The sequence below is a fragment of the Theobroma cacao genome, chromosome 10 (genome assembly GCF_053813885.1).
Source record: "Theobroma cacao isolate CCN51 chromosome 10, ASM5381388v1, whole genome shotgun sequence".
Lineage (NCBI taxonomy): Eukaryota > Viridiplantae > Streptophyta > Magnoliopsida > Malvales > Malvaceae > Theobroma > Theobroma cacao.
In genome coordinates this window covers 2,866,710-2,882,976 of record NC_142648.1, presented here as the reverse complement: position 1 = coordinate 2,882,976, position 16,267 = coordinate 2,866,710, and the positions used below count along the sequence as shown (strand labels likewise).

At 34.3% G+C, this 16,267-nt stretch overlaps 1 protein-coding gene across 1 annotated transcript; it reads right to left on the bottom strand.

Annotated features, from left to right (window-relative positions):
• Window positions 1–1,529: 1,529 nt before the first annotated feature.
• LOC148760268 (uncharacterized) lies at window positions 1,530–9,560 on the bottom strand. Its single transcript, XM_088802512.1, has 6 exons — window positions 9,415–9,560; window positions 8,559–9,202; window positions 7,591–8,471; window positions 3,963–4,272; window positions 2,729–3,325; window positions 1,530–2,601 (listed from the first exon to the last, which is right to left on the bottom strand). Exons 2-6 carry the CDS (start codon window positions 9,153–9,155, stop codon window positions 1,717–1,719), a joined length of 3,270 nt encoding a protein of 1,089 aa, XP_088658638.1. The 5' UTR covers window positions 9,156–9,202; window positions 9,415–9,560; the 3' UTR covers window positions 1,530–1,716.
• Window positions 9,561–16,267: the final 6,707 nt, after the last annotated feature.

Genomic DNA, 16,267 nt, shown 5'->3' with positions numbered 1-16,267 from the left:
TGATAATGTATTATTAAATAAATCTAAAAGAACAACTAAAAGATAAATATAAAAGAAAGTATTCAGAAGGAAAGAAAGTAGTCAGAGGGAGTAAAAAGATCTTTTTCAAATCTATATTTACAAATAAAGTGAAAGAGTCTATTTATAAGCTAATAACTACTTATCTAGATTGAATTTATAATATGAAGATAATACTTAAGGATTAGATGGATTAAATCTTAATCCAATCTAATTTACATTAGATTTAGATATAGATAACATAAATGGATATTTATAAAAATATTCATAACAGATGTATTAATATAAGATACTCTCTCAATTTTATTGAATGTCCACATTTAACTTCCATTGAAATTTAGAAAAATGTTTTTATTTTATTCCTTTTAATATTTTTTTTTTTTTAATTTAGAGCGAGATCTTTATCCATTCCCAGGAGATCAAGGACCGTCTCTTTTTGCCCATTTTGCAAGGCAAGGTGAATAGGGCTAAAGCCATCATTGTTCAGCTTTAAAGCTAGTGATGGCTTCAAGTTCATTATCTCCATGCTAAAATCAGTGTGCCTGGCAGCTGCAGCTATGTGCAGTGGGGTATCAAAGAATGGTATCTGATCAATGCCATCCAAAAGATATGCATCTTCTCGAATTAATGCATATAATGCATCGATATTTCCTGCTTGAGCAGCCCCTCGCAGCCTCTCATAACGCTCATCCATCTTGAGAATTCTGACAAGGATAACAAGAGCTATAAACAAAAGGAAATTGGGAGAATGATGAGGCAGACAATGTGTTTCAAGGGTTTGATACACTTAATTAGTAAACAAACTACACATGAGGTGCTCTTTGAGGTTCCAAGGAAATTTTCCAAGTAAGAAATTGCCTAATTTGGTCAAAAGCGCAAGTGCTATCTGCTTTTGTGAGACCAAAGCTGGTTGTGCGGACCATATTGCTTGCCTGATTGGTGGAGTTGTCTTTGTCAAAGAAACTTTCCGCGCGCAGACATGGTCAGTATACTGGGTTTTAACCAAAATTCTTTATTGATTATATTTTTAAACTGTCATTGTCGATGTTTGTGAGTCAATCTACTTGTTCCTACTATAAGAATAAATTAATATTTTATTTCTGTATAGATAAATGTTTATTCCAAGTTGCAATCTAAAAGTCCTTTTCAATACGGTCAAATAAATATTTTTGTGTGGGGAACCCAGATTTATCCTTTTATTCACGCTCTGCTGTTAGTCTTTCTTTGTAAATGCAGAGCAGTGGTTGTAAGCCATTATGCTTGACAGAAAGCTTAAAGGCTTGAAACCCCCCATTTTTGTTTTTGCTTGGGAGAGTTATCCCATTCTCAATGAAATCATAATTTTATAACGAAAATACTATACATAAAATAATTTACAATAAATGCTAATATCATCATATTTTTTTTGAAATTTTTATGATGAGTGAAAGCCTAAAGTTTAATTTAAAACAAAAACAGTATTAATAACATATCAGCACATATTATAAGCGAAATAAAGTACAGTAAAAAGATACACTAAAAAGTGGAGATGATTTTATACAGGAGGAATTGAATTTATGGGTGGTACATTATGATACAACAAAAAAGATACAAAACCGGAAATAAAAAATATCTAGATGCCGGAGCAGCCATCGTTTAGATCCTCATTCAGCATTAGGTGTCCGTATGCCTTGAGGGGTGCCATGTCAGCCAACGTTCTCATTGCACTACTTCTAACCACAATAGAAACAAAGCAAGCAATACCATGGGTACTGAAACTATGCCAATTACAATCCAGCTGTGAATAAACTCATATAGTACTAAAATGCATACTACAATTCCAATGGATCCTATCCAAAATGGATCATATAGACTAAAAAATAACCAACACCCTATAATTAAATAGGCTCCTATCTGCAATGGGCCATACAGATCAGGCACTAACCAGCATCCTAGAAATAAAACGCTAACTTTTGATACCCGATAAGCAACACACATGACCATCATTAAAACAAAAACCAACACTGAAAACAAATTGATAACATCCGTCGCGAAATCAGTTGGTGCTATGAAAGTTATTGCTTCGTTGAAAGATATAGCAAGAAATGCAAGTAGTACTTGAAGAGCAGTCTTGAAACGATGGGGGTAAGGTCTAAGGAGGCCCAATGTTAGGAAAAACGCTACTAGGAAGACAGTACAGGCTGGAATATAGAAAAGAAGAAAATTAACTTCATCCATGACTGATTCGCCCACAGTGGAATCGGAGTTTGAGGAGCCATCACCTTGCCTAACACTACCCGGCGGGCTAATACTAGCTTGGTAGGTAGCTGTTAGAAGCAAACCTAAAACTACTAGTAAGGCATTGCGATCCTCGCTTGATATACTATCCATACCTTGAAAAATTACTTCTGATGCCTTTGTCACAGTCTTAAACATTTGTTTCCGAATCTTATATTGATAGCTTAAAACTTTTGCACTTCGCCAACCACGCAGAATCTTAATGCTCTCTCTGTTATTAAGTTCGCAGGCAATTGCCAGTGCCGTCCTACCAGCCTGATTGGTCGCAAGCTTATCAGCCTTGCATTTTAATAGCAGTTTGAGCATCTGTTTGATAGAGAGTTTGAGACAAACAAAAGCCACAATCAATTGACCGTGAAATACAATCCCAAATTAAAGAATCCATTCTTTTTTTGGTAAAAGTAAAAATAATTAAGAGGGGAAAAGATCGGACCTTGGGTTGATTATTGCGCGCAGCTATGTGCAAGGCAGTGTCGCCATTCCTGTCTTTCTGGTTCACCACATCCTCACAATAGTCACTCTTCCTAAGCATCCGACATAGGAGTTCAAGAGCTTCTAAGTTATCGTTTCTCGTTGCAATGTGCAAAGCAGTCTGGTTTGTAGTTGCCATATCTCGGATGCATTCAGGGCAAGCCTCTAGAAATCTGGCCAAGAGATCGAGGTTTTCTGCTCCAGTTACTGCGTAGTGCAAAGGAGTCTCACCCAGCCTTCCTTTGACACGGACAAGATTTTTATCATTTTGCATGAGATGTAGCGCCAGCTCTTTATGCCCCTTTTCCACTGCAAGGTGAATGGGGCTTAAGCCTTCTTGGTTTAGCTTCCTAGCGAACGACGGTTTTAAGATCATTACCTCCATAGCAAAATCAAAGCACCCTTCAGCTGCGGCCATGTGTAATGGAGTGTCAACGAACTCCATCTCATCAATCTGCCTCAAAACATTTCCATCTCTTTGGATTGATGCATATAATTCAACAATATTTCCTTCTCGTGCAGCTCTCTTCAAACTTTCATCCATATGAGGAGAGCCAAATTACAAAGACGTGCTGAAAATAGAAGAGGATATTAAGACACATATAACTAAGAGAGCATTGGAGACATTCGGATTGGTTTCACTTCATAAAAATAAAAAGTTCAGCAGTTCCCCTCCGTCCAGTAAACATAGTAAGGTGATAAGGCTTAGAATAATGATAAATTGGTCGGTAAATCGTAAGGCCACTGACAGCAATTGATTAAAAGAGTAAAGAGAGGGTTCGCAGGACACTGTTGTGTCAGTCAATTAAGGCCAATCAAGAATGGTTACCAAACAGAAAAAGTAGTCGTGGATATAAAGTAGTATTCACTGAAGCGATAACTCTTGCTTTCTCCTACTTTATTCTGGTTTTAAAATATCTATTGAAAGCTGGATAGCACTTGTGGCTATATCATATTCAAGCATCGGAACTCAACTCATCCAAATTTACTTAACAATAAAAGTATGGTAGAAAAATCAATTGATAAGGATTGAGATAGAGTTTCTTTGTAAATGCAGGGCAGTGGTTTTAAGCCATTATGCTTGACAGAAAGCTTAAAGGCTTGAAATTTTATTGAATGTCCACATTTAACTTCCGTTGAAATTTAGAAAAATGTTTTTATTTTAGTCCTTTTAATATTTTTTTTAAATTTAGAACGAGATCTTTATCCATTCCCAGGAGATCAAGGACTGTCTCTTCTTGCCCATTTTGCAAGACAAGGTGAATAGGGCTAAAGCCATCATTGTTCAGCTTTAGAGCTAATGATAACTTCAAGTTCATTATCTCCATGGTAAAATCAGTGTGCCCGGCAGCTGCAGCTATGTGCAGTGGGGTATCAAAGAATGGTATCTGATCAATGCCTTCCAAAAGATATGCATCTTCTCGAATTAATGCATATAATGCATCGATATTTCCTGCTTGGGAAGCCCTTCGCAGCCTCTCATAAAGCTCATCCATCTTGAGAATTCTGACAAGGATAACAAGAGCTATAAACAAAAGGAAATTGGGAGAATGATGAGGCAGACAATGTGTTTCAAGGGTTTGATACACTTAATTAGTAAACAAACTACACATGAGGTGCTCTTGGAGGTTCCAAGTAAATTTTTCAAGTAAGAAATTGCCTAATTTGGTCAAAAGCGCAAGTGCTATCTGCTTTTGTGGACCAAATCTGCTTGTGCGTACCATATTGCTTGCCTGATTGGTGGAGTTGTCTTTGTCAAAGAAACTTTCCGCGCGCAGACATGGTCAGTATACTGGGTTTTAACCAAAATTCTTTATTGATTATATTTTTAAACTGTCATTGTCGATGTTTGTGAGTCAATCTTCTTGTTCCTACCATAAGAATAAATTAATATTTTATTTCTGTATAGATAAATGTTTATTTCAAGTTGCAATCTAAAAGTCCTTTTCAATACGGTCAAATAAATATTTTTGTATGGGGAACCCATACAATATTTAAGCATATCATATTTAAAATATCTCTTGAAATATTTTATTCTGGTTTTAAAATATTTATTGAAAGCTGGATACCACTTGTGGCTATATCATATTTAAGCATCCGAACTCAACTCATCCAAATTTACCTAACAATAAAAGTATGGTGAAAAATCAATTGATAAGGATTAAGATAGATTTTCTTCTTCTTACATTCTTCCCTCTCAGTGTCTCTCATCTTCAAGGATCAATTGAACAAAGGACAGAGTAGAAAAGTGAAAATTTTTATCACAAACATGCTTGTCTTTATGCATTTGAGTAGGCTTAGACTTAGTGGGTCGTTAATGAGAATTTTTCTATAATATTAAATATTCTAATTATAAGGAAAAATCATGAAAAAATCTATTATTTAGATATAAACTTTATATTAATATTTGATAAATTTTACATACTTATAAAGTTATTATTAAATAATTATACATTAATAATAGTAAGTGATGTGTTTTTAATATCAATTGATGTAATTAATAGATGATCTTATGTTTGTGTTTAAAAAATATCTTATAAAACTTTCTGAACTTATTGAGTTAGATTAGATCAAACCATTCAACGAAAAATTAAATAAAAAAAAACTTGAATCAACTTATTAGTTCAATCCTAAGTAAGACGTGAATTTAATTGTGAATAAGCATTTGAAGTTAACGTTTTTATTTCTTGATGAAAATGAAAATAATTAGCAGAAGGATGCCATGGATGGCGACAAAAATCACAAAAAATCAATCAAAATTTTCAAATTCATCTCGACATTTTATGTTGAAAACGTCTATCTATGCAAAGGCTAATGCTAAAGGATGTGTATGTTTCCATCCCTTTCAAAATAACACTGAGACTTTGAGTTCTCTTGAGCTCCTATTAACCTTCTTTATTTTCAGCAACCGATATAAATAAGCTCCCAATAACCAACACCCCAAAGCAATAGCAAGCACCAAAGTAAGCCAAATGAAACAAGTAAACTTTGCAGTTGGGGTTATGACTAGCGTGGACATGACATAGTAAATGACTAATGGCAACAACGGTAAGAGAACCACTTCGTCAAAAAAATTAATTATTAAAACAGAACCGTAAGGAAAAGCGTGGTGAGAAATGTTGCAGTGTTTGGAATATAAAATAAAAGAAAACTATCTGGACCCATGATTGCTGCCTACTCCACTTGGAACCTCACTAGAACCTGCTTCAGCTTGTCGAACACCATCTGGCGTATTACAAATGGCTCGGTAGATTACTGTTATTTCCAAACCTACTAGTACCAGGAATGCATTGTGTGTCACTTGATATATTGAGTCTGGTCCGAGTTACAATTATCATTAATGTTTCAGATTTATAGAGCTTAGCCATGAGTCTGGGTTTGGAAATTGAGGAAGCAAATTTCTTGGCAGATTCGTTAGCCAAGAACTGAGTTGTTTTATACTTGGTGATGAATGGGGTATTTTTTATGTTGTTGCTTACCGATGATTTTGGTCAAACTATCAATGAATGTTTGGGACGGTTCTTGTAACGATATTCCCTCTTAATTGGGATATCAAAGCTTGTAAAACATGTTGGTATTAATAAAAAAACTTTGTTGACTAAGCAAACAAAAAAAAAGGTATCATGATAAGATGATTTTAATCTGCACTTCTTCTAAAATCAATAGAACAATCTGTGTTCTATAATTTGTGTTCTTTTAATAGTTACATAAACTCATCTTTTCTAATTCTCTTTCCAAAGCATGAGTGTCTTATGGGGTCAAGCACTTATAAACCAATTAATCAAGTGGAAAGTTTGTATAAAATTCTTGCTAGAATCTTAGCAAACCGTCTGAGACTTGCAGCGGTGGAGGTGATTGGATGCAATCAATTTGCTTTCATTAATGAGATTATTAATCTTATGAGGAAGGATAGTATGAGGGGTATCTTTTTATACTGGACTTAAAAAAAGCATATAATAAGAAGAAGACTATGACAAAGATGCCCTTTATCTATAATGTTATTTAATATTGTTGTGAATGCCTAAGCGTTACAAAAAACTGTTACCACTAATGGGTGCTATAGGGGCATTGGAGATGGACATAATGGTTTGGTGATATCTAATCTATAATATGATACAGTTATTTTATGCAAATTTGACATAAAACTTCTACAACTGTACAAAAAAAAGTGTTAATATGATTTCAATTGATTTCGGATCGAGAATCAACTTAAAAACAAAAGCAAAATTTTTGGTATTGGTGTTGAACTTCTTGATGAAAATGAAAATAATTTGGTCAAACACGCTTTTAGCTTGTGGTACTCCACTTTGAAAGTTGGGGCGAGGTCTTTGAAAGAATGGTGGATGGGCTGAGTGGCTGGAGTGTGTATGGTCAATGGTGAAAGGGTGCTTAGTTTGTAACTACAAGGGAGAGAGTGGGAAGTGAGTGGAGGTGCTTGGCCCAGATACCATATCAGCCGGAGTGTTTTGGATGAGTGGAGGTCGGGGTGAAGAGAAAAAAAGATGCTTTTGTTTTGGTTTTCCGCCTCAGCTGTCATGCTGAATTAGGACATGGAGGTATTTTCGTCATAACGTTTCGAAGGAAGAAGACAGGATGCGAAAATACACTTTCTCGCTATCAACTGGACCAAGACTTTGTGTTGGTGAAGTTTTTGTCAACTATATTTTTATTTTCTCAGACAATGCAAACTTTCATTAGAAAAAAATAAGAAGATACATCAAGAATCCAAGCTGCAATAAAAGTCCAATAATTAGTACACGGCTTACGGGGACGTTCCAGGAAAGAATTTGCCTTACAGAAAACCACAATCCCCCTTAACTTCACAGAAAGAATATGGTTTCGACATTTAACACAGCTGGAGTAAGAATACATATAACTATAAGCAGAAAGGAAACAAATTGTACGAGGCAGAAAATCTTTCTTCTGGGTACAAATCTGTAGAAAACATAACGGGCGATCCGAAACGCCACCAGGACAGCTATTAACGTTGACAAGCAGTAGTTCACAACGGAGAGAGCATGATACGAGAAGGGTGAAGGTGTAACAGGAATAAGAAATTGTAGTTTCCATGAGACAACAGCTACTAAAAGCATGTAACAGGAGCCGAAAAGGGAAAGGGTTATGAGAAGAAACAAACAGACTGTACGACTTGGGAGGAGATAAGCTGTTAACCCCAGTGCCACCCAAAAAGTTAAAGTGTTGTATAACCAAAACATGGAAGATGCATCTACTAAATCTGTTAAGTCCAGCACAAAATTACCGCCACCCGTAGGAGGATTTGCTCCCTGATAAAATGAGTAAGAACTAGAGACTTGGTAATTCTTAAATGAAACGTCGTCACCCTTCTTAGGAGGATTTAATGAGGCCTCGTAAGTGGCTGTTATAATTAGCACAGTCACTACTAGAAATGCGTTACGCATCTCATATGAGATACCCTTCTTTCCACGAGCTGCGATTGTTGCAAATTTTTGAAAATATGACATCTTTGATCTGAATGAATTGACGTTGATTGAAGAGTCGGGATTATTGGGAAGCGAGGAACCACGCAAACCTCCGGCTTTGCTTAAAATATCCATTATCTCTCTATTCTCCACTTGCCTTTCATTCCTTTGGTGTTCTAATAGGATATCTAGAGCCGTCAATCCCTCCAAATTTTTGGAATTGATATGGTCTTGACTCAAATTTTCCAGCAACACTTCTACAACCTGATAATTGGTAAAGTAACAAATTAATATTCATAAAACTAGATCTCTGGCATCATATAAATGGAGTCATTGAGATAGGTAGCATACCTGAGGACTATCTCTGATGGCTGCAATGTGCAGAATAGTATTGCCTTGAATGTCCGCCCAACTCAGTAGCTTGTTTTCCCATCGTTGGGCAGCTTCATGGCGGCTCCTTCGGAGCCATCCTATCAAGACTTCAAAAGCTTCGAACATGTCGTTTTTGACTGTGAGATGGAAAGCAGTCTCATCTCGAACAGTCACATCTTCAATAGCCTCGGGGCAAACCTCAAGAAACCTGATCGATAGATCAAGGTTTCCAGTTCCAACTACATGATGCAGAGGAGTCATGCCCTCCCTCCCTTTGACACGAACAAGGCCTTTATCAAACTTTAGGAGTCGAAGCACTGCTTGGATTTTTTCATCTTGCAAAGCTAAGTGCATGGGACTAAACCCAGCTTGGTTTAGCTTTCTTGCAAATGATGGCTTTAAGTTCATCATTTCCATCACAAAATCAACATGCCCAGCACAGGCTGCTATATGTAAAGGTGTATCAAGAAAAGGCACCTGATCAATACGCTCCAAAACATATGGATCTTCCTGGATTAATTCATACAATACGTTGATGTTTCCTGTTTGAGCAGCCTCACTCATCCTCCAATCCATTATGCTGGGGATAATAAATTATGCAGCAATATCCAGGCTACTGAAAACTGATGAAATTTGCAAGAAAATATTAGAGCAGTTAAAAGAATAAAGAAAAAGAGGATCATGTAGACAGGAAACAGAATCGACATATAATTAGCCAACAAGAGCAATCTACTCATAATTCTGGAAGAATTAAGTCAAGCAACTAATCATAAAAAAAATGCCTTTCATGGCTAAAGAGCACTTGTGTGGGTAAGAAGAACTAAAGTTGATGTACCTTAGAGGCGTTGCCTGCAATGATGAAGTAAAGCACCGAGCGAGATGTGTGAACTCCTTAGTGTACTCAATTAGAAAAAACGGAGTAATAGGAAGTTGATGAGTACTTGGAAAATCAAAATTTCCACTATCATTTACTTTCTAGAGTCTTATAAAAGATTACGTATTATCACGTCATAATTTATTTTTTATTTCTTTTATCAAATAATTTTCTTTTAATTTAAAGAATATGGATTCCAATTCACTATTTCGAATCAGCAACTAAAGGAGTAGTTAAGAGAGGATGGTGGAAATCCGGAATGGTTTCACCTCAAAAAAAAAAAAAAGTTGGCTCCGTCAAGTAGACATAGTGAGATGTGAAGGATTAGAATAATGATAAATTAATATGTAATTGTAAGGTCACTTACAGCAATTGATTAAAAGAGTAAAGAGAGGGTGCACACGAGATTGATTAGTCAATTAATTACTTTTTTTTTAATTGGAGCAAGAAAAAGATATTTAAATTTTATTTTTTCGATAAGAAATCATGTACTGATCAATAAAATAAATACTCAAGCTCTCAATTATTGTTTGAATAGGAAGAGATAATAAATAATCTAATAATAATGAAAATGTAGGAGAAGTAATAAACAGGGAGTGGTCAGGCTTCTTAATAGGAAATTACCAAGTAAGAAAAATTGCCTAATTTGGTCAAACACGCAAGACTCATCAATCTACTCTTGCCAAATTCAATGACAGCTAACCTCCTCCTCAAATTCAATGGCAATCACAACTTTTGTCACTCAACTCTGGTCCCTAATCAACTCTGCTCGTACGTAACATATCGCTTGCCTGATTGATGGAGTTGTCTTTCTCAAAGAAACTGTCTAGCAAAAACGGTAATGATACGCGGTTTTAGCCATTTCAGCCAACACTCTCTCTGTTTCAACTGGATCAAGACTTATGTTGGATTGTTTAACTCAAGCAGGTGAAGTTTTTTACGAGAGAAATGATTAAATGAAAATTAAAACCCAAATAGCATTTAATAAAAAGATTAATAATATGTAAAAATTAACTCATGAAGATAACATATTTATTTCATTTTTTTAATTAAATTTACCACCCATTATAAATTTTTTTGGACTAAAGTTCTTTATTGATTATACTTTTAAACAGTCATTTTATATTTATTTTTTTGGCTTGTTATCCTGGTTCTCTTTGTGAGTTTTGGGGTGCTTTTTTCTTTCTTGCCAGCTTGGGAAGGAGTAACCCATGAATTTGTGGCTTCAAAAGGTTTTGGGAGCTGTGTAAGGTTGGGGCTTGAGTTGGCATGGTTTTCAACAATGTGAAGAGATTCAAGATGGCGTCGACCATTCATAGCTGATGGCAAATGCACGTAGATTAAGATATGACCATCTGATAAGAGACAGAGAAAGGCTCACAAGCCAAATACATGAATATAAGGACCCACCTACAATAAGAAAAAATAACATAGTTGAGACAAATAATGCCTCCACCCAGAAAATACATGGGTGAACCATCAGTTGACTATCAACACATGGAGTGAGCATAAAACCTCATCCAAACTCCATCAAGAGAACCAGCTTCAATCCAAATAATTCTTTCAGAGCCAAGCAATAGAACTTCACAAACGTAAATTGAGCTAACCAAAACAAGAAATCATTGCTAAGCTAGATACAAAAGAAAGACTCCCCCTCAAGTGGCCCGAAGGAGACGAAGGAACCAAACAGCTGAACCACATAACTATTAGATGATAATCACAAGAAGAAATTGTTGGGGATTTAAATCATGCTAAGAAGACTCATACGCAACGGAATATTATTAAAATTTTAATCCCCTAAGCCATTGATCACTTTAATTGAAACTAATCTAGAAAAACCACAAGAGAGATTTGACATATCTGAAAGTCTACTTTTTTTGGTGGAGTCCCTTTTGGCTTTTTTTTTTATTTTTAACTTTTGTACACCAACTAGGACTTATCAAATCATAGCAGCACAATTATCCTGCCTCTAATGGTGATCCACACAGTAATTTACCGAAATCTCTTCACTAAGAGTGTGTAAATCCCCAAGTCGAAGTTTGTGCTAGCAAACTCTCAACTTTGAGCTCCCTTGTATTTCTCTTCTTTTGGCTGTGATCTTGTCTCAACACATTAGAAAATAAAACAGAACTCTTTTTTTGTATTCAAGAGGCGGCTAAGGGATTTTTTTCTAGAGTGAATTGACCTACTTTATATCTAATAAGGATTATAAAATGTCTTGGGCTAATTGGGCCTTTATTTGATATTTCATCAAATCATATTTGATTTAACCCAATACTTAATTGGATTAAGCCTCTGTAAAATCAATTAGATCACATCCAATTGAACTCAAATTAATTTCAACAATTCACTTTATGTGTGTGATCCATTAGGTTCCCAACATTTTGTCAATAAAAATAAATTAATTCAATTAAGAATTTATATTTATATTTATAGATCATGAGTGGCATCTAGTAATACATAATGACCACTCAAATGTCAAGAGAGTCAATATGATTTGACTAACCTTTCAGTGTATAATATCTCAGTGTAATTCAATCTTTTCATCATATATAGCAGATAGATAAAAAGCCTGGTTCGGTGTCTACTTTCTAACTTATCCATATTAGCCTTGCAACTTCTATATTGACTTATTAATATTGTCCAGGTCAAGGATTTTTAATCAATATAAGTCAGGAGCAAATGAGATATATCCCCTTCAATTCACTTGGGGTGATGAATCCTCTATGGATTACTCATTCATCTTCGCATGCTTCATGTCGTACCCAAAAGCACCTTGTTTAAACATTTGGTCACCTCCAAACCCATAGAGGTAAAATCAAAGCATGACAATTCACATACAAGATGACCTAGTATCACAAGTCTAAAGATTATTTGCACTACTGACACATGAGAGTATTTTTATAGACACTTGAGTGAAACACCAAATGGAACTCTCATAGCGGGTCATGTTCAGTGAACTTGTTTCTTAACAAGCACTCACATACTATCTCCAAGTATCTCACATGCTTCAACCTATGAGATTAATTGCTTACTTCCAAAGTAAGAAAGCTTAACATGTGTTGAGCATTGTCAATGTCCTTATGCTTGACAATAAAATGCCTAGAAACATATTTAGGAACAAGGCTTTGATGCATAAGTAATTTCTTGCAAGGCCATTATGTTAGAAGGACTTTATCTACATAAGTCTCTCATAACTCATTATAAATAAACTCATGGATAAAGAAATACCTCATATATTATATAAAATATCCATAATGTATTTAATATGAAATATAACTAATTAATGAAATGTTTTACAAGTACAAAATTGATTGGCTTGCAGGGCTTACACTAATAGAAATTAAACTTTACTATGGATTTGACATTTAGCACAGTTGGAGTAATGATACAAGAAGCAATAGATAGAAAGGAAAGAAGTTCTGCGAGGCAAAAAATCTTTCTTCTAGGTACGAATCTACAGAAAACATAACCGAAAATCCTGTAAGCCACCAGGATAACTATTAATGTTGACAAGCTGTAGTTAATGATGGAGAGAGCATGATACGATAAGTGTAAAGATTTAAGAGAAATAAGATATTGCAGTTTCCATGAGACTGTAGCTACTAAAAACATGTAATAGGAGCCAAAAACGGAAAGTGTTATGAGAAGAAACAAACAAATTGTGTGACTTGGGAAGAGATATGCTGTTAACCCCAGTGCCACCAAAAAGGATAAAGTGTTGTATAACCAAAACATGGAAGATGTTGGTATATGCCCTTGAGCCAATTGGATTGGTCAAGAAATATATATTGTCAATTTAATGCATATTTAATTGCATAATTATATGTGATAGAGGTTTTCCTTCATGTTAGTGCAATAATAAGGAGTTATTAAGAACTAATTGGATGAAACCTATGGAATATAAAGGCCTTGTAAGGGAATTGTAAACTTGTTACAATTATGAGATCACTATGCATCAAAGCCATATTCCTAAAATTGTTCCTGGTCATTGTGTTGTCAAGACAAGGCATTGACAATGCTCAAAGACTGGTACATGTTAAGCCTCCTTACTTGGGAAGTAAGTAATCGATTTCATAGATTGAAGTATATGGGATACTTGAGGATAACATGTAGGTGCTTGTTAAAGAATAAGTTCACTGAATATGACCTGCTATGAGAACTTCATTTGGTATTTCACTCAAGTGTCTATGAAAAATATTCTCATGTGATAGTTGTGCAACTAGTCCTTGGACTTGAGACACCAAGTCATCTTGTATGGAGAAGGACATACTTTGATTTTACTCATACGGGTTTGGAAGCAACTAGATGCCTAAACATGGTGTTTTTGGGTATGCCATGAAACATGCGAAGGTGAATGAGTGGTCAAGAGATAATTCATCACCCTAAATGATATGAGGGGATGTATCTCACTTGTTCTCAATTCTTGATTAACTTGTATAAAGTCTTTAGCCAAAGCATGATGAATTTGAGAAAAGTTAGTTTTCTAAATTCATAAGGTTAGTCATGAATTATGAGAACTAATATGGAATGTTAGAAGTAGACACTGAGTCATGCTTAATGACATATCCGAGATATTTGATGAAAAGACCGTATTGCACTGAGAGGCTTATCACTAAAGGGCTTTGTCAAATTCTTTAATTGACTCTCTAACATTTTGGTAGTCATGATGTATTGCTAGATGCCGCTCATGATCTATAAATATAAATTAATTATCAAATTGATATTTGATTATGACTTATATTTATTGCCAACATGTTAGAAGCCTAATGGATCGCACACATTAAGTGACATGATTGAGATTAAATAAAAATAATTAATTAAGTTAGACTTAATTAAAAGAAACCAAAATAAAGTGAAAAATTAATTAAGTTTTCAGAGACTTAATTAAATTAAAATACAACTGTTGTATTTAGGATTACGTATTAGTTTGGCTATATAAATATGTTATATTAGCAAACTAAAAACCTGAAGCCTCAAAAACCACTTCTCAGCTGTTTCATAAAATAAGGAAAGAAAATAGTTTTCTTTGCCTGACAAAAATAAGAGTTAGCAAGAATTTTTGATCTTTTTGTTTTAGAAACAATATTTGTTAGCACAAGTAAAAATCCTACCTTTGAGAAGGTCTTATTCAGTCACTGTCTGGATTATTGTTAGAGACCAAACACTTGGGTGGCTAAAGATTTGACAAATCCTAAACGTGAAGAAGCAAAGATTTGGATTTAATTGGCTCTTGATTACAATATCCAGAGTAAGGTATGTAACTCTTAAACTTATGAGTGTTCATTATTCATTTAAAAGTTACATGAAAAAACACAAATATTGATATTGTAGGATTCAACTGTTTCGCTGATTAAATATTATTTTATTTTTTTTACTGCATTACTATTTTAATTATTTATTATTTTCATGTTTGAGCATGAGGTCGAATTCTAGCAGAAGATACATCTGTTAAATCTGTGAGGTCTTGCGAAGGATTATGGCCACCCATAGGAAGATTGGCTTCTTGCGAAAATCTGGAAAAACTAGAGATTTGGTAATTCTGGGATAAAAGATTGTCACCCTTCTTAGGAGGATTTAATGACGCATCGTAAGTGGCTGTTATAATTAGCACAATCACTGCTAGAAATGTGTTACGCATCTCATTTGATATACCCTTCTTTCCACAAGCTACCATTGTTGTAAATTTTTGAAAATATGATATCTTTGATCTGAATGAATTGATGCTGATTGAAGAGTTGGGATTTTTGGGAAGCAAGGAACCACGCAAACCTCTAGCTTTCATTAACATATCCATAATCTCTCTATTATCCACTTGCCTTTCATTCCTTTGGCGTTCTAATACGATATCTAGAGCCGTCAATCCCTCTAAATTTTTGGAATTGATATGGTCTTGACTCAAATTTTCCAGCAACACTTCTAATATTTTATATCTATTTGATATCAAATTTTACTATGGGTTCAATTATTCTAATATTTGATAGTTTAATTCTAAGAACAGAGCGAGTAATTTTTTTTAACACATACTTTCTACTTGAGATAATGGATGTAACATGGAGGTATGAAGTGTCTCTTTCATTTGGTGTCTCAATATGATATCTATTTAAACAAATATTTTTAAAACTTAATAAACTTCTTTGAGACTTAATAGAAAATAACACATCCTCTATTACTCTATTCCTCAAGCTAGTAAAATATTAGCTCTTCTGAAGCCTTCAATTAATCTTAGACTACCAGATATTGAATTGACATTGACTTTTTTTTTCATTGTCAAGTAGAAAAAATATTTTTTATCTTTAAATATAATGTGTGTTATAGCAATGCCTGCTAGACATATATATATACATTATAGATCTTAGATCTAACAATATGAATATCCATAAATATATACAATAAGAAACTTACAAATTAACATAAAAGAATATTAAATATAGAATTAAAACACATAATAAGAACATATCATTTAAACATATTAAAGCATCTTCATAATATAGTTATACTAAATGTACCAATTACTATTAAGTTCATTCTCAGATATTTTTATTACCAATCGAATGATCAATTCCTTTGTCAGGACAAGAAAATCAATAATACATATTTTTGTTACCAATCATGTAATCAATTCCTCCTTCAAAATGGACAAATATCTTGATGTACTGTACAACTTGGCCATGATTAAAATTATCACAAGATGTTTTAATTTTCAGTGATGCTTGATAAAATTTAAGACGTACAACAAGTATATGACCAATGATCTTTCATGCCACATCAATAAGAATACGTTTTCTATATTTCTTTTATTCTTTTCATTATT